Source organism: Ranitomeya variabilis, chromosome 1 (assembly GCF_051348905.1).
Source record: "Ranitomeya variabilis isolate aRanVar5 chromosome 1, aRanVar5.hap1, whole genome shotgun sequence".
Classification (NCBI taxonomy): Eukaryota; Metazoa; Chordata; class Amphibia; order Anura; family Dendrobatidae; genus Ranitomeya; species Ranitomeya variabilis.
Window position 1 is genome coordinate 387660147 of NC_135232.1, and position 27353 is coordinate 387687499.

At 42.5% G+C, this 27353-nt stretch overlaps 1 protein-coding gene across 6 annotated transcripts in view; it reads left to right on the forward strand.

Moving 5' to 3' along the window:
- The window catches only part of TRPM3 (transient receptor potential cation channel subfamily M member 3), a 1089849-nt gene that overhangs the window by 827916 nt on the left and 234580 nt on the right, over positions 1 to 27353 (forward strand). For all 6 annotated transcript variants that reach the window (XM_077249054.1, XM_077249055.1, XM_077249056.1 and 3 more), the window contains exons 9-12: positions 2971 to 3043; positions 15962 to 16062; positions 17748 to 17882; positions 26113 to 26163. In XM_077249054.1, the coding sequence (XP_077105169.1) occupies positions 2971 to 3043; positions 15962 to 16062; positions 17748 to 17882; positions 26113 to 26163 (360 nt within the window). The remainder of the gene's footprint in view (positions 1 to 2970; positions 3044 to 15961; positions 16063 to 17747; positions 17883 to 26112; positions 26164 to 27353) is intronic.

Here is a 27353-nt window from a genome sequence, read left to right on the forward strand (position 1 = left end):
CCCTGGTGTTTTTCCTCAACTGAATAAAGCTGAGCTTCAACCTTCTGGCTTTCGGCCTATAGTATCAGATATTAAACTGCATTTGGCCTTCAACTTTGGTTACGGCCTACTAACGGTGTCTGCCACTCCCTGGTGTTTTTCCTCAACTGAATAAAGCTGAGCTTCAACCTTCTGGCTTTCGGCCTATAGTATCAGATATTAAACTGCATTTGGCCTTCAACTTTGGTTACGGCCTACTAACGGTGTCTGCCACTCCCTGGTGTTTTTCCTCAACTGAATAAAGCTGAGCTTCAACCTTCTGGCTTTCGGCCTATAGTATCAGATATTAAACTGCATTTGGCCTTCAACTTTGGTTACGGCCTACTAACGGTGTCTACCCCTCCCTGGTGTTTTTCCTCAACTGAATAAAGCTGAGCTTCAACCTTCTGGCTTTCAGCCTATAGTATCAGATATTAAACTGCATTTGGCCTTCAACTTTGGTTACGGCCTACTAACGGTGTCTGCCCCTCCCTGGTGTTTTTCCTCAACTGAATAAAGCTGAGCTTCAACCTTCTGGCTTTCGGCCTATAGTATCAGATATTAAACTGCATTTGGCCTTCAACTTTGGTTACGGCCTACTAACGGTGTCTGCCCCTCCCTGGTGTTTTTCCTCAACTGAATAAAGCTGAGCTTCAACCTTCTGGCTCTCATTAAGTGCTGTTTTTAAAAAAATTGGTGGTTAGGGCCTACTAACGGTGTCTGCCCCTCCCTGGTGTTTTCCCTCAACTGAATAAAGCTGAGCTTCAACCTTCTGGCTCTCATTAAGTGCTGTTTTTTAAAAAATTGGTGGTTAGGGCCTACTAACGGTGTCTACCCCTCCCTGGTGTTTTTCCTCAACTGAATAAAGCTGAGCTTCAACCTTCTGGCTTTCGGCCTATAGTATCAGATATTAAACTGCATTTGGCCTTCAACTTTGGTTACGGCCTACTAACGGTGTCTGCCACTCCCTGGTGTTTTTCCTCAACTGAATAAAGCTGAGCTTCAACCTTCTGGCTTTCGGCCTATAGTATCAGATATTAAACTGCATTTGGCCTTCAACTTTGGTTACGGCCTACTAACGGTGTCTGCCACTCCCTGGTGTTTTTCCTCAACTGAATAAAGCTGAGCTTCAACCTTCTGGCTTTCGGCCTATAGTATCAGATATTAAACTGCATTTGGCCTTCAACTTTGGTTACGGCCTACTAACGGTGTCTGCCACTCCCTGGTGTTTTTCCTCAACTGAATAAAGCTGAGATTCAACCTTCTGGCTTTCGGCCTATAGTATCAGATATTAAACTGCATTTGGCCTTCAACTTTGGTTACGGCCTACTAATGGTGTCTACCCCTCCCTGGTGTTTTTCCTCAACTGAATAAAGCTGAGCTTCAACCTTCTGGCTTTCGGCCTATAGTATCAGATATTAAACTGCATTTGGCCTTCAACTTTGGTTACGGCCTACTAACGGTGTCTGCCCCTCCCTGGTGTTTTTCCTCAACTGAATAAAGCTGAGCTTCAACCTTCTGGCTTTCGGCCTATAGTATCAGATATTAAACTGCATTTGGCCTTCAACTTTGGTTACGGCCTACTAACGGTGTCTGCCCCTCCCTGGTGTTTTTCCTCAACTGAATAAAGCTGAGCTTCAACCTTCTGGCTCTCATTAAGTGCTGTTTTTTAAAAAATTGGTGGTTAGGGCCTACTAACGGTGTCTGCCCCTCCCTGGTGTTTTCCCTCAACTGAATAAAGCTGAGCTTCAACCTTCTGGCTCTCATTAAGTGCTGTTTTTTAAAAAATTGGTGGTTACGGCCTACTAACGGTGTCTGCCCCTCCCTGGTGTTTGTCCTCAACTGAATAAAGCTGAGCTTCAACCTTCTGGCTTTTGGCCTACAGTAGCAGATATTAAACTGCATTTGGCCTACTAGTGTGGTTGGGCCCTTAAAACAGTGTCTGCTGCTCCTGGGTTTACTACTCCACTGAACAAAGCAATGCCGCCTGTTTAGTCCTGTTACCAATTTTGAACTGCATTTAGCCTACTTTATTCTTTGGCCCTATATCTGTTTCCTCCTCATCCTGCCCATTGCCCAGCCACTGCTAGATGAGTCTGCTGGTACATTGACCTAGACCACTACATTCCCCTTGCACTCTACACAGCCAGAATCTGACCCTGCTGAAAGTAAGGTTCCCCTTCCCGCATGTTATACCACCTTACACAGGGACAAAGAGGAAGGTGCAGATGAAAGTGCAGGTTCCTTCATCAGGTGGGGGGGCATACTCGTTGGCGACGTCACTGGCACAGGGCCCCTCAGAGTACGCAAAAGTGTCGCTGCTGGTGGGAGGCACCCCCGCCGTGCAAACACACCGCTGTACTTTGAGGGGCCCTGTGCCAGTGCCAATGCGAACGAGTGGGCCCCCCCTGCTTGCTCAGGATCACAGCACTTGCAACGTTGAAATACTTACCTCTCCCTGCTCCACCGCCGTGACGTAGTCCACGTTTCCTGGGCCCACTAAAACCTTGAACCAGCCCTACCCCCCACAACTTTTACCAAATGACCCCCAAGTTCCAATGCCCAACTATTATTATAAAGTTAATTAAGATTGACAAGCTTCAGAAACAAGAATGGATGTTTTTGGCATTAAAATGGGCACTGTAGGTGTTTTCCTGGCCTCCACTCACTGCCGACTATGCTTCCCCATTGACTTGCATTGGGTTTTGTGTTTCGGTCGATCCCCGACTTTTAGCGATAATCGGCCGACTGCACTCGACTCGACTCTGGACAAAGTCGGGTTTCACAAAACCCGATTCGATCTTAAAAAAATGAAAGTCGCTCAACCCTAATCATCATAATTGTACTTTTGCTATGTGTTTTACATTTTAGCAAACAGATTACAAGAATTCATCTAATCATTGGTCTTACATCAATAACAATCATACAACCCTTCATTTCCTTATCTTTCAGATTACAGTGTTCCGGATGGGATCAGAAGGTCATCAAGATATTGATTTAGCAATCCTGACAGCTCTTCTAAAAGGTGATTATAAAACATCAATATAAATATGAAAAAATACTTTAACAATATCTTCAAAGACATACTGTATACAATATATCATACAGACATTTATCTGTATTATCCTAATGCATTCATTGCTGACATTATATTAATTAGAGCAGTGTCTATATCCATATGACTCTCTAGCTGTTATAAAATTGTCAGTCTTAGGATGTCATGACAGTGTGCATCTTTCATGGCTTTCATGACATGCAAGGACCTGCAATTTGAAAAAGCAGGTTGTAGATTTCTGATAGAAAGCACGCGCTGATAATATACTGTAGATGTTGCTGTCACGATCACACACAAATATATATATATATATATATACAGGTCCTTCTCAAAAAATTAGCATATAGTGTTAAATTTCATTATTTACCATAATGTAATGATTACAATTAAACTTTCATATATTATAGATTCATTATCCACCAACTGAAATTTGTCAGGTCTTTTATTGTTTTAATACTGATGATTTTGGCATACAACTCCTGATAACCCAAAAAACCTGTCTCAATAAATTAGCATATCAAGAAAAGGTTCTCTAAACGACCTATTACCCTAATCTTCTGAATCAACTAATTAACTCTAAACACATGCAAAAGATACCTGAGGCTTTTAAAAACTCCCTGCCTGGTTCATTACTCAAAACCCCCATCATGGGTAAGACTAGCGACCTGACAGATGTCAAGAAGGCCATCATTGACACCCTCAAGCAAGAGGGTAAGACCCAGAAAGAAATTTCTCAACAAATAGGCTGTTCCCAGAGTGCTGTATCAAGGCACCTCAATGGTAAGTCTGTTGGAAGGCAAAAATGTGGCAGAAAACGCTGTACAACGAGAAGAGGTGACCGGACCCTGAGGAAGATTGTGGAGAAGGACCGATTCCAGACCTTGGGGAACCTGAGGAAGCAGTGGACTGAGTCTGGTGTGGAAACATCCAGAGCCACCGTGCACAGGCGTGTGCAGGAAATGGGCTACAGGTGCCGCATTCCCCAGGTAAAGCCACTTTTGAACCATAAACAGCGGCAGAAGCGCCTGACCTGGGCTACAGAGAAGCAGCACTGGACTGTTGCTAAGTGGTCCCAAGTACTTTTTTCTGATGAAAGCAAATTTTGCATGTCATTCGGAAATCAAGGTGCCAGAGTCTGGAGGAAGACTGGGGAGAAGGAAATGCCAAAATGCCTGAAGTCCAGTGTCAAGTACCCACAGTCAGTGATGGTGTGGGGTGCCATGTCAGCTGCTGGTGTTGGTCCACTGTGTTTCATCAAGGGCAGGGTCAATGCAGCTAGCTATCAGGAGATTTTGGAGCACTTCATGCTTCCATCGGCTGAAATGCTTTATGGAGATGAAGATTTCATTTTTCAGCACGACCTGGCACCTGCTCACAGTGCCAAAACCACTGGTAAATGGTTTACTGACCATGGTATTACTGTGCTCAATTGGCCTGCCAACTCTCCTGACTAGTGTTGAGCGATACCGTCCGATACTTGAAAGTATCGGTATCGGAAAGTATCGGCCGATACCGGCAAAGTATCGGATCCAATCCGATACCGATACCCGATACCAATACAAGTCAATGGGACTCATGTATCGGACGGTATTCCTGATGGTTCCCAGGGTCTGAAGGAGAGGAAACTCTCCTTCAGGCCCTGGGAACCATATAAATGTGTAAAAGAAAGAATTAAAATAAAAAATATCGCTATACTCACCTCTCCGACGCAGCCGGGACTTCAGCGAGGGAACCGGCAGCGTTGTTTGTTTAAAATTCGCGCTATTACTTGGTTACATGAATTCCCGGCTTGTGATTGGTCAGGTCGGCCATGTTGCCGGGACGCGGACCAATCACAGCAAGCCGTGACAAAATTACGTCACGGCTTGCTGTGATTGGTCCGCGTCCCGGCAATATGGCCGCCCTGACCAATCACAAGCCGTGACGTCACGGGAGGCTGGACACGCGCTCATTTTAAAATGGGCGCGTGTCCAGCCTCCCGTGACGTCACGGCTTGTGATTGGTTGCGCCGCGGTCAACCAATCACAAGCCGGGAGGCTGGACGCGCTCATTTTAAAATGGGCGCGTGTCCAGCCTCCCGTGACGTCACGGCTTGTGATTGGTTGCGCCGCGGTCAACCAATCACAAGCCGGGAGGCTGGACGCGCTCATTTTAAAATGGGCGCGTGTCCAGCCTCCCGTGACGTCACGGCTTGTGATTGGTCAGGGCGGCCATATTGCCGGGACGCGGACCAATCACAGCAAGCCGTGACGTAATTTCGTCACGGCTTGCTGTGATTGGTCCGCGTCCCGGCAACGTGGCCGACCTGACCAATCACAAGCCGGGAATTCACGTAACCAAGTAATAGCGCGAATTTTAAACAAACAACGCTGCCGGTTCCCTCGCTGAAGTCCCGGCTGCGTCGGAGAGGTGAGTATAGCGATATTTTTTATTTTAATTCTCTCTTTTACACATTTTAACATTAATGTTGTTGCGATACCCGATACCCGATACCACAAGAGTATCGGAATCCCGGTATCGGAATTCCGATACAGCAAGTATCGGCCGATACCCGATACTTGCAGCATCGGAATGCTCAACACTACTCCTGACCTGAACCCCATAGAGAATCTGTGGGATATTGTGAAGAGAAAGTTGAGAGACGCAAGACCCAACACTCTGGATGAGCTTAAGGCCGCTATTGAAGCATCCTGGGCCTCCATAACATCTCAGCAGTGTCACAGGCTGATTGCCTCCATGCCACGCCGCATTGAAGCAGTCATTTCTGCCAAAGGATTCCCGACCAAGTATTGAGTGCATAACTGAACATTATTATTTGATGTTTTTTTTGTTTGTTATTAAAAAACACTTTTATTTGATTGGACGGGTGAAATATGCTAATTTATTGAGACAGGTTTTTGGGGTTATCAGGAGTTGTATGCCAAAATCATCAGTATTAAAACAATAAAAGACCTGACAAATTTCAGTTGGTGGATAATGAATCTATAATATATGAAAGTTTAATTGTAATCATTACATTATGGTAAATAATGAAATTTAACACTATATGCTAATTTTTTGAGAAGGACCTGTACATATATATACAGCTCTGGCAAAAATTAAGAGACCACCACATCAAAACCCTGTCATGGGCAGCCCAATCTCCAGACCTGAACCCCGTTGAAAACCTCTGGAATGTAATCAAGACGATGTTGGATAGTCACAAGCCATCAAACAAAGAAGAACTGCTTAAATTTTTGTGCCAGAAGCAGTATGAAAGATTGATGGAAAGCATGCCAAGACACATGAAAGCTGTGATTACAATTCATGGTTATTCCACAAAATATTGATTTCTGAACTCTTCCTGAGTAGTGATGAGTGAATTTACTCGTTACTTGAGATTTCTCGAGCATGGGTACTCCAAGTATTTTTTAGTGCTCGGAGATTTAGTTTTCATTGCCGCAGCTGAATGATTTACATCTGTTAGCCAGCATAAGTACATGTGGGGGTTGCCTGGTTGCTAGGGAATCCCCACATGTAATCAAGATGGCTAACAGATGTAAATCATCCAGCTGCAGCGATGAAAACTAAATCTCCGAGCACTAAAAAATACACCCGAGCGTGCTTGGGAAATCTCGAGTAACAAGTATATTCGCTCATCACTATTCCGGAGTTAAAACATTAGTATTGTTCTTTCTTAATGATTATGAACTTGTTTTCTTTGCATTATTTGAGGTCTGAAAGCACTGTTTGTTTTTTTTATTTTGACCATTTTTCTTTGTCAGAAAAAAAATACAAAAATGATTGCTTGGAACTTCGGAGACATGTTGTCAGAAGTTTATAGAATAAAAGAACAATTTACATTTTACTCAAAAATATACCTATAAAGAGAAAAATCAGACAGACCATTGCAGTGGTCTCTTGCCAGAGCTGTATATTTATAAATATACACACACATCTGTCTGTCTATCTATCTATCTATACACACACATTTGTCTGTATGTATGTATTAATCTACCGCACTCAGCATAAAGTGAATCGATCCTCTATTGAAAGTAAGATTTTAATTAATATCTTATTGAATAATTTCCAAAATTTTGACAAAACTGAGTTTCATAGAAGCATTTGTAACCCATAACATGAAGGTGAGGTTAATAATATAACTTTCACTACAAAAATCTTCAGTTTTTTTCAAATTAGTTGAGGCTGAGGCAAAAAATGAATACACCAAACATCAAACAGTACTACATGTAGTATTGTATATGACTATGACCTCCATGATTTTTAAGGACAGCACCAAGGCATGGAATGAACAAGATGGCAACATATTGCAACATTTTATTCCATTCTTCAAGAATGACCTCTTTTAGAGCCTGGATGTTGGATGGAGAGGGATTCTCAACTTGTCTCTTCCGAATTCCCCATAGGTGTTTAGGTTGGATTCAGATTAGGAGACATACTTGAGCAGTGAATCACTTTCACCCCCATCTTATTCAGAAATGCAACAAATATTGAATTTTTGATGCATGGACTTTAGGAGAGGCTTTCTTTGTGGAAGACACCCATGAATGCAATTCCTTTTGCAGCATACCCCATAGTATGTCACGGGAACACTCACCCCATTTGGCTTACTACTTCTTTAGCTAGCTGCAGTGTCAATTTCTTTCAACTCTTCTCATCAGAAGAAGCTTACGTTTAGGTGTTAACTTAGTTACCTGTAGTAACTACTTACCAGCAGTTGAATTTTTGTTCATTAGAATTTTTTAGACTAAACTTTAGCTTTGCTGCTGAGACTTTCATTGGGATGCATTTATTTTTGCAACCTGGCCTTGAATTAATTTGTTAGGAAAATTTTTTTGGGGGTGTGCAAAATTACAAATCGTGTTTGCAATCAATGGCTCACATGTGTGGGAGTGTTTAGTATTATGGTATCCCATAGAAAATGGTGATTCTGAAAGGAAACTAAAGGTTTTCAGACAAATCTGTTGGAGTGTACTCATTTAAGCTGAAAACTGTATTTACACAGAATTGACATTTTATTAGAGATATATGCCTTTCATGATTGGATCTTCCCAGTTTGGAATTTAGTAATGTGACCTCGGATTGCAGCATAAAATCAATTGAGCAAGTTCAGTGTGAATCCTCATTAGAATGGAAAAGCAATCTGATGCACTTTGAACGAGCCATGGTCATTGGTGATACAGTAACCAGTGACAGTATTTTGAGTGTCAACCTTTTTGCCGGGTTTTTTCAAGCAATAGTATACAGAGAATGGTGTGATCATGAAGAAACATACAACAGAAAGGGAACCTGTGGATGTAAACAACTCACCAAACAGGGAGACAGAAGAAGAAGTCAATACATAACTCATTACTCCTTATCAGAAATAGGCTACAACAGCAGGTGATCAGTTCACATGCCATTACTGTCTAATAGAGAAAGAAAGAAAGACTCAAGTGGGCAAAAAATGAGTATAAATTGGATCACTGGGCAGTGGAAAAACATTATCTTGTCAGTGGAATTCAGATCTCTGTTACACAATGCTGATGAGGGTGTCAGAACTTAGTACAGGCAGCGTGAATCAAAAACCTATTGTTAGGAGTCAACAGTTCAGGCAAACAAGTCCATCTCTTCGTAGTAGATGTTTACCCCATGGCAGAAGGACACTTTCTGCAGAACAAAGTACTATGTCACATGTATCATATATTTATAGATTGGTTCCAGAAACATGAAAGTCAGTTTTCCCGGATCCCTAGCCCTCATGATCCACAATCTTAAGCTTATCGCTGTGATGAGGTAGAGAATATTAAGACCTCCACCTCTCTGCAGGAGCAATTGCATGAAGATATCCTACTGCATTTCTCGGCCAATATTCCTTCAGTATGAATTTAACATCTACACTAATAGAATGTAGACCACAAAGAATCGCTTCGGTTAAGAAAGCCAAAAGAGGACCAATGTACTACTAGTGTCTCCAATAAAGTGTCCATCAAGTAAATATACACAAAAGTACTGAAACCCACCTATTTAATTATTGATTGCAGATTTTCATCCAGCCACATTGGACAATTGGAAGATTGGGCAAACATTCCCTGCAAAGACGGGGGAACCAAGTCTTTAAAGAGGATCCTTCATTAAATTTTTCTTATTGAGCTGTACATATGATTATTAAATCATTATTTTTCTTTTTAATTTCTCCTCTCTATTGTGGAGTTATTAGCGAGCAAAGTATTTGGCGCCAAAACAGTTAGCTTTACTTAAGTCCAAGTGGGTGTTATTAGACACTTTTCATTGGGGTGGTATACTTCTTCTCCTTCTGTGAGGTGTTATCTGATAACACCCACTTGGAGTTTACAAAAGTTAACTCATTAGGTGCCAAATAATTTGATTGGTAATACCTCCACAACTGAGAGGCGAAGCAAAAATAAAAATACTACAAACATTTTATACTGCTCTGCAGCCACTGTTACATCATGTGTCCAGTTCACAATGAAAAATTTGATGAAAGGTCCTATTTAAAGGGAACCTATCGCTAGGTTTTCTCTATATAGAGTACGGCCAGAACCTATAAGCCCTCTTTTGCATGAAAGTTCCCAATCCCCTCTGCAGTGCACAAAAAAACAGCTTTTATTATACTCACAAATGGCCGTCTCGGTTCTTGATCTGGCGCCTCCTTCTCTTCTTACGATCGCCATCTTCCATAAAGTGTCTCCATCACACTCCTGCCAAGTGCATAGCAAAGTATTTTGGAGCACATGCGCTGGCAAAGGCCAAAGAGCGCCAATAACCTGGAAGTAATAATAATAATCTTTATTTTATATAGCACTAACATATTCCGCAGTGCTTTACAGTTTGCACACATTATCATCGCTGTCCCCAATGGGGTTCGCAATCCAAATTCCCTATCAGTATGTCTTTGGAATGTGAGAGGAGACCAGAGAACCCGGAGGAAACCCACGCAAACACCGGGAGAACATACAAACTCCTTGCAGATGTTGTCCTTGGTGGGATTTGAACCCAGGACTCCAGCACTGCAAGGCTGCAATGCTAACCGCTTAGCCACCATACTGCAAAGTCAGTGCACGTGCACTACAGTGCTTTGTGCAGGAGTGTGACCCATCACTGTATGGATATGTAGGACATGTTAAGCACATGAAGGCGACAAGGAGGATGGAGATCATAAGAAGAGAGGAGGAACCGAATCAAGACCAAAGACGCCCATTCGACTGAACTGAGCCGAATGTGAGTATGATAAAAGCCTTTGCAGCAGAGGGGACTGTGGGTTGCAGAGGGGATTGGGGACTTAAATACAGCATACTAGAATGCTGTGTATCAGGGCTTTATATGGGGGAAAACCTGGTGACAGGTTCCCATTAATAATCCCTGTGGTTTTTGAATGGATGGTTTTTGAATAGGATATTATAAAAATTCTTGGAAGTGCTTTTGTCCATATAGTGTGTGCCCATGGGTATACAGGATTCCCATGAAGTTCAGGATTATCTTCCAGTAATTAATATTTATACTAATTGAATTTGTAATATTATCAATGCACAAGCAGTTGGGGTCCACAGTCCAATCCCGATCTGTGATAAATATTTCTCATTATGCTCCATGCTAAATTAAACAAGCATGAGCCTTTTTATTACAGTGTTTGATATTTTTACTTATCCTTCAAAATGTAACTCTTCGGAGTACAAAGCAGTAAAGAATTGATCAATTGTTTGCTAAATGTCTCATATTTGAAATACAGTTAGAGTTTAGTATGTGCAGGTGCACTTTATGTATTGCGTTCTGACCATAAGCAGTGCTGGCTTCTCCCCTTTTTTTGCTAAAGCAGTAAATGTCTGTATGAAGAGATGTATTTGAGCTTCCTGTCATGACAGCCTGACCATAATAGCCCAAGAAAACTGTTAGCGATTCTTGGAAGATCTGCGGCACTTGAAATAGATATGGTAATCATGGGCTGAGAATGATTACAAAGGGAACCCAGGAAATCCCTCGACAATAATACACACTGATGTCTACAGAATCTCTAATGTGAGAGATTTTACTGACTTCTATTCTTTTATTAAAAATAATACAAGGGAAAACGTACTGGTGATTATGTATTCAAATGGCAGGGCAAAGAGTGTAAAATGCGAAAATGACATGCACCACTTAAAACTGCATAATTTGGCTTCATTACTTGCTACACGCATATCAATACATGTCCAAAAATCTTTTTTTTTTCTTTAGGCACAGGCCCATTGCACTTCATTGCTTCACTGTTCTTAGCTAATATTTAAAGGGAATCTGTCACCCCCTTGGACGTATATGACCTATTAATATGGGCATACAGGTGACAGAAATGTTACTAGTCCTACCTGTATGCCTCATATCTGCTGTCTTTTTGTTGAAAAATTGTCTTTTCTTTCTTTATATTAATGATTTCTTCCAGGCTCCAGGGCGTGCGGTGCCTGGAATAAATCTCTGTCTTCATTTGCATACCACCCGCCTCCCATCAGTGTCGTGTAAGGTGGCCCCGGAATCCTACACCCTGCAATAAACGATCGTACGTACATATGTACCTTTTCTGCCCTTCTATAGGCATTGGCTTCATCATTCTGCACCGGCGAGTCCCTGCTATCTCCGTTGCAGTAACCCACGGTGTGCTTGGTGATAAGGTTCTCTCCCCACAATTCCTTCATGGGTGACAGTGGCATCAGAAACTGTCCTAACTATGCAGAGAGGAAGCAAGTGGAGAGAGCACCTTATCGCAGCAATGAAACCAATACCTATAAAAAAGCCGAATAGGTACATATAATCGCACTATTGCAGGGCGCAAGTGCGGGGCAAATGAAAACAGGAAGTAGAGATTTCTTCCAGGCAACGCACGCCCCAGAGCCTGGAAGAAATCATTTGCATAAAGAAAAGACAAATTTTCAACAAAACGGCAGCAATGAGGCTTACCAGTAGGACTACTTTAACATTTCTATTACCTGTATACCCATATTAATAGGTTATACACGTCCCAGAGGGTGACATACTCCCTTTAAAGTGAGTCTGTCACCGGGTTTGACCGATATGAGATATGGCCATCACCTTTCAGGCCCTACATACAGCATACTATAATGCTGAATATCTGCCTCAACCCGACCTGCAAGTCAAGAAAAGAGCTTTTATTATACTCACCCGCAGGACGGTCTTGTCTGAGGGGTGTCGCTCTTCTTGGTCCGGTGCCTCCCTTCTTCTTGAGATGCTGTCCTCCTTCTTGCTTCATGTGGGTGACGCGTCCCTACGTCATTCACACAGGATCCCTGGCATTGATCTCCTATGCAGGCGTAAAGTACCATAGTGTGCATGCATTGGGGCTCTTTCACCTTTTCCAGCGCCTGCCCACTACAGTACTTTACTCTGCCCTAGCCAGGGCACAGACATATGCCCTGGCTAGGAGAGGAATGCCGTCGGATAAAGACCAGCGACACCCATCAGATTGGACCGCCCCACATGTGAGTGAGTATAATAAAAGGTCTTTGCAGGTCGGATTGGGGGCAGATATACAGCATTATAGAATGCTATATATCAGGCCTGAAAGGTGATTACTGTATGTCATATTGGTCTGTAAGGGGGTGTGCAGGCGGCTGATTTGAGCCCTGCATTCCTGTGCATGCCTGCCTAATGAAACTCGGTATGTTTTGTGTTTGCTGTGTGCGCTGTGTAGTTTATGATAGTTGACACTGTTTAATATGAAAATGGCTGACACTGTTCTGATATCTGTGTGTTAGGGACAGGGATAGGGACAGTCAGTGGCAGTTGTAGGTCATCATTGGTAAGGGTTATGGCAGTGCAGTTGTGGGTTAGTGTTAAGGGGGGCACTATAGAGTAGGAGATTAGATTGTGTTGAGAACTGGCTTCAGTCAGAGTAGTGACAGTTGAGAAAGGGGGGGAGCCAGTGTAGTGGCAGGGAGAGTGCCTTCCTGAGGTAATTTTCAGGTAGTGGGAGGAACTAGAGCAGAGTGAGGGGAATTGTTCTAGAAGGAGTGGTAGTAGTTGTGTGGTGTTACAGTTGAGAGAGACAGAAGAAGCACTGAGGGAAGCAGGTCTGGAGATGTTAGATCTTAGAGCACATGAAAAGCGAGGCGGTCTGGAAGGATCGGTGACTTGTCTGTGGGTTACCTCCTGTGACGTCTGGGACTTACGGTCCAAACAGGAATTGCAGAGGCAACCTGATTTTTCGCCCAGGATGGGGAAAGTGGACGGGGAGCACCTAGTTTCAGAAAGCTGGAATTCCCAGGGGACTGTGGGTCTGGAAGCCACGGTACTAGAAGATAAGCTGAAGGAAAAGACCAGGAGTGCAGGAGGAGAAGTTCTTATGTCTTTTGAAGATTGTTGGATTAAGTCTGTTATGAAGATGCACGAATTGAGTAAGGTTTTATTGAAAATGAATCGGGACTTTGATAACATTTGTGTGTGTCTGTGACGGTTTGGAGCCCTGCATTCTGTGAAGGATTCTGACTCACAAGTGGGTGAACTACTTGACACACACAGCACACCACAAAATGGACATGATATTTCTGTAGCGGAGCATCACGGTGTGATGAGGAAGCAGCAGCAATCCCTCGGTACGGCTACCACCCTGGCCCCCGTTACAGGTCAAACCTGGTGACAAGTTCCCTTTAAAGGGAAGGTGCCACCAGTTTTCTTGTAGTTTGTTTTTTTGTGAAATTAAGCTTAAAATAGTAAATAAAATGTATTAATGCAATGTTTGCACTGTTTGCAAACATTTCTATATGAAAAATATTATATATTTTCTTACAAATATATATATTGACCACTAGGGGGAGCATTTTCCGTTTTAGACCTCAAGCAGCTATAGTAAGACTTACCAGCTTTACTGTTAGCTGGAAAATCTGGGCAGTAACTGCTGACATCAGCATTTCCCTCCCCTTTTGGGTGGTCTAATATCCCTGGGGCAGAATGAAGAGCAGCATCACAGGGCAGCGCCATTTTGTGTGTGACTGCTCTGTGATCTGCTATCACCAGCAGTTTATAGTTTATGTGGTGTGTATGGAGCAGCATTGTCTGTGCAGAGCTGTCTGTGACTCATCCCTCAGTAAGATAAGAAGGAGCTCCAGGTCTGCAGTGAATGGCCAGGCATTGTGGAGGGAGGGGAGAGATACATTGTATGGCAGAGACAGGTGTCAGGTGTCACCTCTCTCTGCAGGCTGTGAATGCAGCTTAATGGAGTGAATGGAGCTCCTGTGATAGAGAGTAAGTGGAGCTGGGCAGAGAGCACTGGGCTATAATAAAATGGCTGCTAGTCACACCTACAGCAGTGAGTTGTGCGGCCCACAGAGGCGTGCCCAGCTCACTGCTAACGCCTCTCCAATGTTATAGATAGGGTCCTCGCCGGTCTATTATCTCCTATGTCCATGGGGTGCTGTAAAATGACACTGCTAGTGTTGTGAACTGCTGTGAAACCAAGATGTCAGCCCCCAGTTCCTTCTTTAAACACATATAACACACGAAATCTGTTTCACATGCATTTAAAACTTGGTTATAGCAGCATGTTATGCTACATTACAGTGATTTATTAATAATCTACAAACGCGGTACCTTACCTTTAAAGTGTAACTACCCTTCTAGAAGTTCCGGCTGGAGATTGGTATCTGCGAATACCTCTTACTACCTCTCCCCAGGCCATATAATCTTATGAACACCAAATGCCATATTCTATTTCAGTAATGGAAAAGTCTGTATTCACTGAAGACAGATTTTACCCGTGAACTGAGAATGAATAAGCAGTCCAGAAAGGAAAAGAAGCAGATTTTTCTGGTAGCATATATTTCTTATCTTCTGTTTTACTATTAATCTTTGAAAAATAAATTAAAATTACAGTTATTCTTTAACCCCTTAACAAATTAAAATGTACATTTTTATCATAGGTAGATACAGAATGTATGAAGCTGCCTGCTTCATACCAGTCAGATGCGGTCTGTGTTACATAGCATGTAACGGCAGTGGCCATAACTTGCTCCGATTGTCACAGCTTAATCAATTAAATACCATTGTAAATCTCTGACAGCTGTATGTAAAAGACGTTATTGCTGGGGCATACATGTCCCATCAGCCGTAAGCATTGTGATTGTGGGGAATCGATAGGCTACCAGTATATTGTCTAAGTGATTGAAGATACAAGCCCTCTAAAGAGCCAAAAAAAAAACTGAAAAAAAAATAAATAAAAAATTTAAAAATTGTAATCATCCTTCTATTCCTCATTAAAAAGAAAGAAATTCAAAAAATGAAAAGAATAAATATATTATTATTGTCCAAAAAAGTGAAATCTATGAAAGTATACAATTATTGATCCATACAATATAATTACTAGCTAAAAGAAAAAAAATGAAATGCCAAAGTTGTCGCTTTTCAGGTCACCACGACTTCTCCCAAAATATGCAGCTAAAAGTGATCTATATATCATATGTACCCAAAATAGTATGGATAAAACACCCCCCTCTCATGTACAGCACCATGGAATCAATGATGCTCTAAAAAGAAATAATAATAATAGCTTAATGCGCAAAAGACAATGCGGGGTGCGTACTCTGCCATGATTCCTCGTGGGAGTGGCCGGTCATATGACCACATGAGTGTAATTTGCATGCTTACGGTCACAAATCGTAATTGTGCCATCGTGTGTACCATACACAGAGTGAGCACAGACTTTTGTTCTGAGCCCAGACAAGCCTTTCAAGCTATGACCGACTATTATTGTTTAGTATCAATGATTAATAAATTATTAATTTTTGTATAGTTAAGTGGGAATATTTCCCTACACATGCTGGATGGTGACGACGTGGTGTAGATGCTGAGTACCTTCTGGTATTCTTTCAGTACTATCTGACTTGCTATGTTCTTGCTGATAATCAGGTGCCAATGCCTCTGCTCCGGACCAGCTGAGCCTCGCATTAGCCTGGAACAGAGTGGATATCGCTCGAAGCCAGATCTTCATTTATGGACAACAATGGCCGGTACAGTGTTAGATGAATATTATATTTGACTTTTCTGCTACTAAATGGATTTCATTTTTATACATTTAGACAGAGTTCATCTTGTACTAAAGAACTCATTTTGATCTATAAAATCTTTAGAAGTGATCTCCGAATATTATGCGGCATTTCTATCTCTTATATGAACAACTCTAAGTGTATCCAACTTGGCAACAGTATTTCATAAAAGATACTGCATCACTTGGCCTTTCAGGCTTTTTTTGTTTCTTTACATATTGTTGGCTATTAAATGAATTAAAGGGTTATTCCAATCTTCATAGATGGATATTGTCAGACGTTGATTATAAAAACAGGCGCTCTTTCAATTTACTGCTTGTTAAAATGTGCAGCCGATCTTAAGATATTAACATTCTTTTTTTACTTTGTTTTCAGCTCGTTGCCTAAGAGGGCGACCACTTTGTAAGCACAGTGCTGAAGCTGGCCAAGATTAGGAGTTTATAGGGCGCTCCAATGATTCTGGACAGCTTCAGATCAGTGCTTACAAGCTCAGTAGGAAAGGGATTGTAAGCACTGCACATGTTCATCTGTCTAGCAGCAGTGGTCAGTCTCCAAAGCAATGAGCTATAAATAAGTGTTAAAGGGGTTGTCCTTTACTCAGACACCCTCTTTTTCAATTTCTATGTTTCCCCCCAGGAAAATAAATACTCACTTCAGGTGCCGGCGCCATTCCAGCGGTGTCTGACCTAGCTCTCCCAGGGATTACGCCATATTGTTATGTCACGCGATCCCTGTGGCCAATCAGCGATAGCTTCACTTCCCCTCCTTTGGACAAACCAAAACACCTGGAGGAAGTGAGAGCTGCTGCTGCCATCTGACTTTCTCCAGGTGTCAAATATATTTGTTATATCAGGGATCCCCGGGAGGACCACTGATGACCCCACTGGAACGGCGCCGGCACTGGATGTGTGTAGTATAAGTGTTATTATTTTAATAGGGGGAAATATGGAGATTGAGAAGGTGTTGTCCGAGTATTGGACAGTCCCTTTAATATCTCAAGATTGGTGTAGTAGCAGTAAATTTCAAATTGCTTAATTTACCCATTTATGATGATGGGAATAAGTCTTAAATTGAGAATCCATCACGCAGTTTTTTTCTGACAGAGACTTTATAGCTTTTCTATTAGTATTTTTGTGCTGATTTATGACCAGTTCAACTTTAATGTGTGCTGAGCTCATAAATCAGCTGAGATGAGCTTGGACAAACACAGAGTTACAAACTCTCTGCCAGAAAGGGTTGACTGACAGGTTCTCAGTTAACTCATTCTGCATACACAAGCTATAGAAGGCAAGAAGTATAAAAGTTTTAATGATTTCCAACTGTTTACTTAATCTCAACATACATGCATTTAATTAAAAAAAATACCCTTGAAAGCATATGTATAGTTTACCGCCATTGCAGATTCTAGCTCCAAATTTCTGCAACAATTTTACAACTATAGATCAAAAATCTCTCCAACATTGAGGGCAATGCAAAAATGTATCCCTTGTACAGTATAAATACGTGTATAAAATGTTTTCAGACACAATTTTCCATGAAGGACAGGAATTGAAACATTTTATTAACTGAGGAAAAAAATCATTATTTTATCTTATTCTAAAATATTGTAAATGTAATCTTTTTCCTATTGCTGCTTATTTTACCATCAGGTTGGATCTTTGGAGCAAGCAATGCTTGATGCCTTGGTGCTGGACAGAGTAGACTTTGTGAAACTGCTTATAGAAAATGGAGTCAGCATGCACCGTTTTCTCACACTTTCCAGACTGGAGGAACTATACAACACGGTAAGGAGAACAGACTTCATCGTCTACCTTCATCTTTGGCCTTCTGCTGTCCGGATGTGACAAGTCCATGATAGGATTGAAGACTTGCTCCCAAAAATGACTCATAAGAGATAAACATAAAACACGACAGTGACCCGATTCATTTGTGCCAAAAAGCTGTGGTAAAATGTTTGAAAATTCATTACATTTTTGTGCATAAGTTTTATGACTTTTGGCGCTTTCATGCAAGTCTGAAGCAACTCTGCCAAAAAAGGTGGAGCTGGAGAGGAGCCTGGGTGAGATGGATGTCTGTCAGATTCAGCATAGGTGCCAGCGTTTCTTACACCAGAAATGTTACTCTGATCTCTGACTTGAGTAGTATTTATAGCAAGGCGCCCGTCACTGAGAAGATGCACCCAATTCATTGAATGATGTGCAACTCCCTCAGTAAATCATACTACAGCAAGTCTTAACTGGTGTGTACAATGGCAATCTTAATGAATCGGCCCCTGGGTATGTAAAAGAAAAAAACAAAGTTAAAAAGAACTAAACCATGAATACATGTCATACGGGATCTCTCAAGATCACATAGGCAAGTAACGCCACTATAAGAGTAGTAGCGTGCTAATAATGGCTCCAAAATCGCATGTCCTCTTCCAGTTTAAAGGGAACCTGTCACCTGATAAATGCTGCCTAAACCGTTTCAGAGAAAAACATGCTTTTAATAGCTGCCAGGGACCGAGCCGCGCTATTGACAAGTTATGGAGGCGGGTCCCCAATGTCTTCTCCCCGCCCACTGATGGTGATTCGCAAGCCTCTGCATACATGTACGTATAGGTAGAGGCTTGCTAGTCACTGTCAGCGGGTGGTGAGAAGCCACAAGGGACCTGCCTGTATGACTAGTCACCCACGTGGCTCGGTCTCTGGTAACTATTAAAAGCATGGCTTTCTCTAAAATGCTGAGAGGTTTAGAGACAAACGTATACGGCTGTGATCACACAGCTGGTGGCTGATACATGTGTAGCACCCCAGGTGACCGGTTGCTACAGTGATGTTGCATTCCCTTTGGGGAGGGTAATATCATGCTCAGAGGCAATGGAATTCTCTTTACCAGGTAAGGCACCCACACACAGCACATTCCAAATCCAGGCCAGGAGGGAGAGCTCAGGAACCGGATCCAGGGGAGCTTCCCTAAGCTATATGTATCCTGACCTGGAGGAGGAGCTAGTTAGTCTCCAGGGGGGACAGATAGAAGAAGGAAGTCTGGAACTGAGAGCAGACTGAGAGGCCAAGCAGCCACAAGGGAGCTGCCGCCTCTGGAAGGAGTGAGAGATAAACTGAAGGGTTATATGTGGTGGAGCTACAGAGGGAAGGAGCAAAAGAGAGAGCAAGGGCTCAGAGGGGAACATCAGAAGGACACCCTTTAGAGCCAGAGCGCAGCAGCCAGGTATCGGGAGCCCGAGGCCTTTGTGGGACTCTAAGACACAGAGCAGAATCGGAAGGCTGAGAACTTTATGTAATTGGCCCACACCACAACTGAGAAGCAGCAGCACCTGAAGAGCCCGGGGCATGATAGAGTCCCCAGAGGATCCCTATAATGCAGCATCAGTCCCATTATTGACCGAACACCACAGTTGGCGTCATGACAGACTCATTCATAATATCCCTTTAAAGACCTTTCCCCTTTAATTGGATGCCCAGGGCCACGGACCGGGTCACAGCCACCGTGACATCCCTTTTAAGACCGGACCCAGTACCGAGTACCCCACTGCCTTGACGGGGCGCTCCACATGCAGCCCGTAGTTTACCCAAGTATCACCTGTCAGGTTCCCTTTAAAGCAACACTCTGAACAAAATGTATACTTCATTTTGATATTGTAGACCTTTAGGAAGAAATACATGATGGAGTAATTTGTCTTTGATGTTCTGTGAATCATTCCATCATGCGCTAATATGTAGATCCCTGCTTGTTGGTCCCGAGCTGATGCTTGGTATCATACCTCTATTTCACCTTGGTGCTAGGTACAAAACAATACAACTGGTAATCAACACTAGAGTAAAACCATATCAGCCTGCCATAAAGTTAACAGGTCTATATGGCTAAATACCATTATTTAATTTATTTATTGAGACTCTTAACGTGAATCTGTCATCAAATTTCACTATAACAATTGCATATGTTATTAAATATATGTCTTATACCCGATGAGGCTTCTGTACTTACTTTGCAAATCCATTTCAGCATGGATGTATGATTTTCACTCAAAAACTTTCAAATAAGATCACAACAGCCATTCTCTTGTAGATTGTCAATGTGCAATCAGGTATAGGGATCCATCTTGGTAAGCCACCTATAGGAAATTATTTCATATAAAATGTGGAGAAATAAGTAACCCTAAAATTGCCAAATATTTTTGCATTAAATGTTGAATACTGTTATTTAACTACCAAAATTACCTCTTTTGTCACTGGTTCCTATGGCAGAAACTGAGGGTTTATAAGGTTACCAGTTACAGGTGGCCCCATAGTCAGTGGTTGAAGACTAGTAGTTTGGGAGAATATTCAGGCAATATATCAGAAATATTGGAGCTATTGCCTTAAAAATAAGAACATAAAACTATGTTCATATGTTACGTATTTGATTTGTTTGTTTTTTTTGTTTTTTTTACGCAAATTAGAAGCTGCGTTTTACAGTACCAGCAAAAGCTATGAGATTTTAGAAATCTTTTTCCCTGTGAACGTCTGAACAATGCCTAAGTTAGTACAAGTGCGACATGATAAATACGGGTCGATACAAGTGAGACACAAGAATGGCGGATAATTTTTTTATAAAATCATAAGTACTTTCCAGGCTTGAGAAAGCCCTACACCCCATCCATATTTATCAGTATTTGCCCTGAAGTGCATAGAAATACCTGTGTGCGAGACAGAACAATAAAACAATAATAATCGCTTGTTATCCTCTGAAGTTCACTCCTTATAAATTATTCATTTTTATTCGGGATAATGAATTCCTATGAAATGTGACAAATACAAGTGATTGCCTCCGTTTCCTATTCGGATGCATGTATTTGTGCGACCTTACTTCTCTTGTAGATCACAATGGCTGAGAACCCTAACACAAGCCTTCAGAGCATCTTGGTTATAAATAATCAGTTTCTTTGCCAGATACATGTCCCCAGGTGTAGTGCATTACAATCTCAGTGATTTATACAAGCCTAGCAAATCCAATGTGTAATATAGATGCAGGCAGGGTACAGGAAGCTAAATCCATAATTCAAAAATTAAACACATTTATAAAATGAGATTGTAAGACCTCTTTTTCCACAACATTGTGAACCAAGGTGCAATATTTTCTAAGATTTGATATCAGCATATTGAATTTCCGTAGCAAATTAAAGGGCTTGTCCACTACTTTCAATTAACCCCCCAATGTATCCCCCCGGGGCCCCTGATGAATTGTGCAAATACCTTCCGTTGCCATTTTCGCCTGGGAGCGGCGCTATGCTGGCGGCTGAGTCTGGGTCACATGACCCCCCAGGCTGCAGCCGCCGCTTATTTCCGTCGACGTCACGTCAATTTCCAGACTCTGGAAATTGACGTCACGTCATGAGCAGGCGTGACCCAGCCTCACAGTCAGCAGTCACTCATCAAGAGTGACTGGGCTGTGGGCGGGGCTGGGGGCTGCAGGGCAGGGCTGGGGGCGGGTGGGGCTAGGCAGGGATGTGCGGGCGGGCACCGCCCACACATCCCGGCGCCGGCACGCAGACCCCCAGCGCCGGCACGCTGACCCCGGGCGCCGGCACGCAGACCCCCACACATACCGGCACCAGCCCGCACATACCGGCGCCGGTATGTGCGGGGGTCTGCGTGCCAGCGCCGGGGGCCTGCATGCCAGCGCCGGGATGTGTGGTGGGTCTGCTGGCCGTGCTGGGGTCTGCTGCGGTGCGGTGGTGGCGGCGGGGGTGTCTCTGTGTGCAGGCTTCGTCTGATGGGACTACAAGTCGCATCGGGCTCTGCCTGCTACAGTGACAGTAAGTGAAACATTAGCCAATGATGGGACACTAGTAGTCCCATCATCCAGCTAATGTATTAAATGAAAAAAAAACACATACACATATACAGTACATACATACAACACACACCATGTGACATGTAACATGTGACATCATGCGACAACATGCAACATACGACATGCAATGACATGCGACATGTGACAACATGCAACATGCACCATGCGACAACATGCGACATGTGACATGCACAATGTGATGACATGCGACATGTGAAAACATGCGACGACATGGACCATGCGATGACATGCGACATGTGACGACATGTGGCGACATGCGACATGCAACATGCAACATGCGACGACATGCAACATGTGACATGCACCATGCGATGACATGTGACAACATGCGACAACATGCACCATGTTTCATGCACCATGCGACGACATGCACCATGCAATGGCATGCGGCAACATGCGACGACATGCAGCATGCACCATGCAACATGCACCATGCGATGACATGTGACGTGACAACATGCGACAACATGCACCATGCGACATGCACCATGCGACGACATGCACCATGCAACATGCGACGACATGCGACATGCACCATGCGATGGCATGAGGCAACATGCGACGACATGCACCATTCAACAACATGCACCATGCACCATGTGCCGACATGCGGCGACATGCACCATGCGACAACATGCACCATGCGACATGCACCATGCGATGACATGCAGCATGCGATGACATGCGACATGCGATGACATGCAACATGTGACATGCGGCGACATGCGACGACATGCATCATGCACCATGCGACATGCACCATGCAACTACATGCGGCGACATGCACCATGTGACAACATGCACCATGCGACATGCAACATGCGACTACATTAAACATGCAACATATGACATGAAACATGCGATGACATGCAGCATGCAATGACATATGACATGCGACGACATGCAACATGTGACATGCGACATGCAACATGCGATGACATGCAGCATGCACCATGCGACATGCACCATGCGACGACATGCACCATGCGGCGGCATGCAACATGCGACGACATGCAACATGCGACATACAGTACATACATACAGTACATACATACATACAGACATACAGTACGTATAACATATAGTACATACTCACCATCACTTGTCACCTTGATCCCCGAAGCCAGTGTCATCTGTAAAAAAATATTAAAATAATAAACAAACACTATACTCCCTGATCCGCAGAAATCCAATTAAAATGAGTGTCCCTTGACAATCTCCCGTGGAGAGCAGGAGCATCAGCTGATGCGACCGCTCACCAGGGGCTCCAGGAATACAATGATGGAAGGTATCCTTCCACAATGTATTCCTCACATTGTATTCCTACGCCCCTGTGATAAAATAGTTCCTAGTCTCACTTTATGCCATTGCTGTTTGAGAAATTTTCCCAGGCAGCAATTGCCATAAAGTGAGACTTTGTCCTAAGGTAACCCCTCAGTGATGCACTGCAGGAGCCATTGTCTCCTGTCAGTGTGTCACTGAGGGTCCTATAGAGCAGTGATATCACCCGATGTCACTGTTCTATAGGGGAGATCGTCGTGGGACACTCTTATTAATTGGACTACGGTGGACAGGTAGTATGCGGTTTATTATTTTACGTTTTTTGCAGGCGCTGAAGTATGGTAAGTATGGTTAAATGAAGAATATTAAAATACTTTTTTCCTAATGTGTGTGTATTTTATTAACCCTTTATTAGTATTGGATTAATAATGGATAGGCGTCTTATTGACGCCTCTCCGTTATTAACCCGGCTTAATGTCACCTTACAATAGCAAGGTGACATTAACCCCTTATTACCCCATATCCCACCGCTGCACGGGAGTGGGAAGAGAGGGGCTAAGTGCTGGATTTGGCGCATCTTACAGATGCGCCATTTCCGGGGCGGCTGCGGAATGGTATTTGTAGCCGGGGGGACCAATATCCAAGGCCCCCCTCTATAGGCTATGAATATCAGCCCGCAGCTGTCTGTGTAGCCTTTCTGGCTATAAAATATAGGGGGACCCCACGTCATTTTTTGGGGGGGTCCCCCTATTTTAATAGCCAGTAAAGGCTACGCAGACAGCTGCGGGCTGATATTCATAGCAGGCTACAAATATTGGCCCCCGGCCATCGGCTTTCCCCCTCTGGTGCAGAAAATTGCGCGGGAGCCCACGCCGTTTTTTCCGTTTTTTTTTTTGTTTTTTTTTTAAATTCAACTCTCATGAAGGCCTCTTTCACACTTGCGTCGGTACGGGTCCGTCGCTATGCGTCGGGCCGACGTACTGACGCATGTTGTGAAATTTGTGCACGACGTGGGCAGCGGATGCAGTTTTTCTACGCATCCTCTGCCCATTCTGAAGTCCGGGGAGGAGGGGGTGGAGTTTTGGCCGCGCATGCGCTGTAGAAAATGGCGGACATGACGGACAAAAAACATTCACTTGAACTTTTTTTGTGCCAACGGTCCGACAAAGCACGACGGATCCATTGCACGAGGGATGTGACGTGTGGCCATCCATCGCGATCCGTCGCTAATACAAGTCTATGGGTAAAAAATGCATCCTGCGAGCACATTTGCAGGATCTGTTTTTTTCCCAAAAAGACGGAGTAAAGATGTGCTGCTACTGCATGATAAAAGGTAATATTGCTAAAATAAACACAGTAGATGTTTTCAGTGGCACATAATAGCAAGATTTATGAAAAAAAAAAGTTATAGTAGTGGACAACTTCTTTAAAAATGTGACCTACTAATCAACTAGATCAGTGCTGGGAGTAGACAGCTAAAGGTGGCACGAGACTCGTCTCATCTTATGCCAATACATAAAAAAAGAGGGCTGACAGAACTCTCTGATTAAGGGTGCCCGTTCCAAGTCCAAGGAACCCTCTTGGATAAATCCAACAATCAAAGTAGTAGAGGAACAGCGCTCCATCCAGGTGTAGTAATAGAAGGAAAACTTTATTCCGCCATAGTGCAACAACGTTTCGACCGTCAGTAGACAAAGACCTACTGCCGGTCGAAACGTTGTTGCACTATGGCGGAATAAAGGTTTCCTTCTATTACTACACCTGGATGGAGCGCTGTTCCTCTACTACTCTCATCTTATGGTCCCTTGCCGGATTATTGAACCATGTTTTCTCTGAAACACTAACGCATTTCGCAGAAATACGGAGCTGGATTTACTTGTGCAGTTAGGCTCTAATTCATGCTGGTGGTTTAGGCAGCAAACTAATAGATTTCCCTTTAAGAGGGCAATTACTTTTTCATATGGATAACCCAATGTTCTGTCCTCACTAAATGAGGCAGGCTCATTGTAGCTATCCAGTCAGCTAAACCGCTGTACCGGGTCCAATAAGGAGACTGTGGTTGAGTCTGTGCTTTATTAAACGTAGTGGTATATTGATGCGGTGAAACTGTGAACAATGATATACATGGAATCAGTACATGGTATAGAACGATACATACTACACATGATAAACGTTATGCATTACATTTAGAAGGCTAGTAACTAAACTAGGAGAGCAACTGGTTAAGCTAGGCTAATATAGAGCAGAAATATCTACAAAGAGCATAAAGACATACCGGCAATGCAATCGCAAGGGGGATGAAGTGCAAGCGTCTTTCCTGGAGAGCAAACTGGAAGTGAAAGGATAATGGAGGGAAATGTAGGCTGAGCTACCATAATGCATTGCAAGGGAGAATCAGACATAAAAAATACATAACAGAAAAATAGAACAGTCAACATATCTCTGACCGCTAGAGGGAGCCAAAGCACTACAAATAAAGGTATGAATATATCAAGTCCTGTATACTGGCTGAGAAACTGCAAATTATGCAAACAGATAATCGGAGGTAACAAATTAGATGGCGGAGACAGAACACCCAATACTTTTTAATTTTCAATAAATGGACTTATATAACAGCTGCATTATGTGTTTCCTCCTTTTTTCTTGATCTTAAATTGCAATTAGATATGTAATTGGAAACATCTAACTGACACATTGGAAAAAAAAAGAAAATAGAGAAGGGGCAAAACTTGACTTCTATTCTGTAAATTAACGTTCTATTTTGACCAGCTTTGATTTGAGAGCAGCTATGTATTATAAGGTGATGGTAATGTTCACGATTACCCATGGTACTAAACTAATTTCACTACTTTCTTTTTACTTTTCTCCATTTTTCAGAGACATGGGCCATCAAATACCTTATACCATTTGGTCAGGGATGTTAAAAAGGTAAGAATAGATACCACAAAAAGAAGAGGTAACTTTTATTCTTCATTCAGCCCTAGATCTTAGTAACTCTCTTATTTTGCATGAGCTTTTCTTTCAAGTGTTAGCATTATTTATCACATTTGTCACCTCACTTTACTACCACCACCACTCATATACATCTTGTTGTTATTACTGTATGTATCAAGATGTTTATTAAAAGTTCCATTAAAAAATTAAATAAATAATAGTGTCACCTCCAAGTGCATTTAGTCAGGTTATGAACCTTCAAAGGGATTCAGATTATTATTATTATTATTATTATTATTATTATTATTATTATTACTACCATTATTATTGATAGTAAGGCGTATGCTATTTCTTCTCTTGCACATTTCATGTACAACAGGACAGCATTTTACATAAAAAGTGTCGTTTCCTGTACACTATGTATCTATTTATTGATATAAAATAGGGCAGCTGTAGAGATGATCGAATGTATTGAAATTCGAAGTTGCCAAGTTTGACAAACTTTTTCCAAAAAATTGATTAGCAGAAAATCAATTCACCATGAATTGCAATACTACAAAGCCTCCAGTTGTCCTGAAAAGACATGTGTAACACTCTGAGGTTTCCTAGGACTGTATCCAAACCATTTCAAGCACTTTAATAAATCCCAGCCTTAGTAAAAAAAAAAAAAAAAGGACCTCACTATAGAAACGGAGGGTAATATAGTAGTAAACAACTGTTAAGAAACACAAATGCATGAACAGCCGGGAAGGGAAAGGGGAGAGGCAGCTTACCAGATCTGGTTGCACCTTGTTTGGGACTGGAAAAATTGCACAGAGCTGCACTAGTCCAGGTTGATATGGAACTGCAGGAAAAATAAGATTCTCCAGTGATAAAAATGATGTATGTATAAAATTTCACATGTATTTACAAACTTTAAAATCTGGTTATTTTCTTCAAACCACAGATAATTCAGTAAAGCAATGCATTGGTTTACTGGATTATCTGTTGCTTGCTGAAAATACCAGATGTTAAAGTTTGTAAATTAACGTGACGTTTTATTTGTACCTTATTTTCACCTATTGAGAATTTTGTTTTTCCTGCATGAAAAAACACAGCCCACTGGAAGACTTTTCATAAAAAGTCCAATAATTATCCCTCTTGGTCATTAGTGATCAGTCAGATCATTCTTTGCAGAATATTGA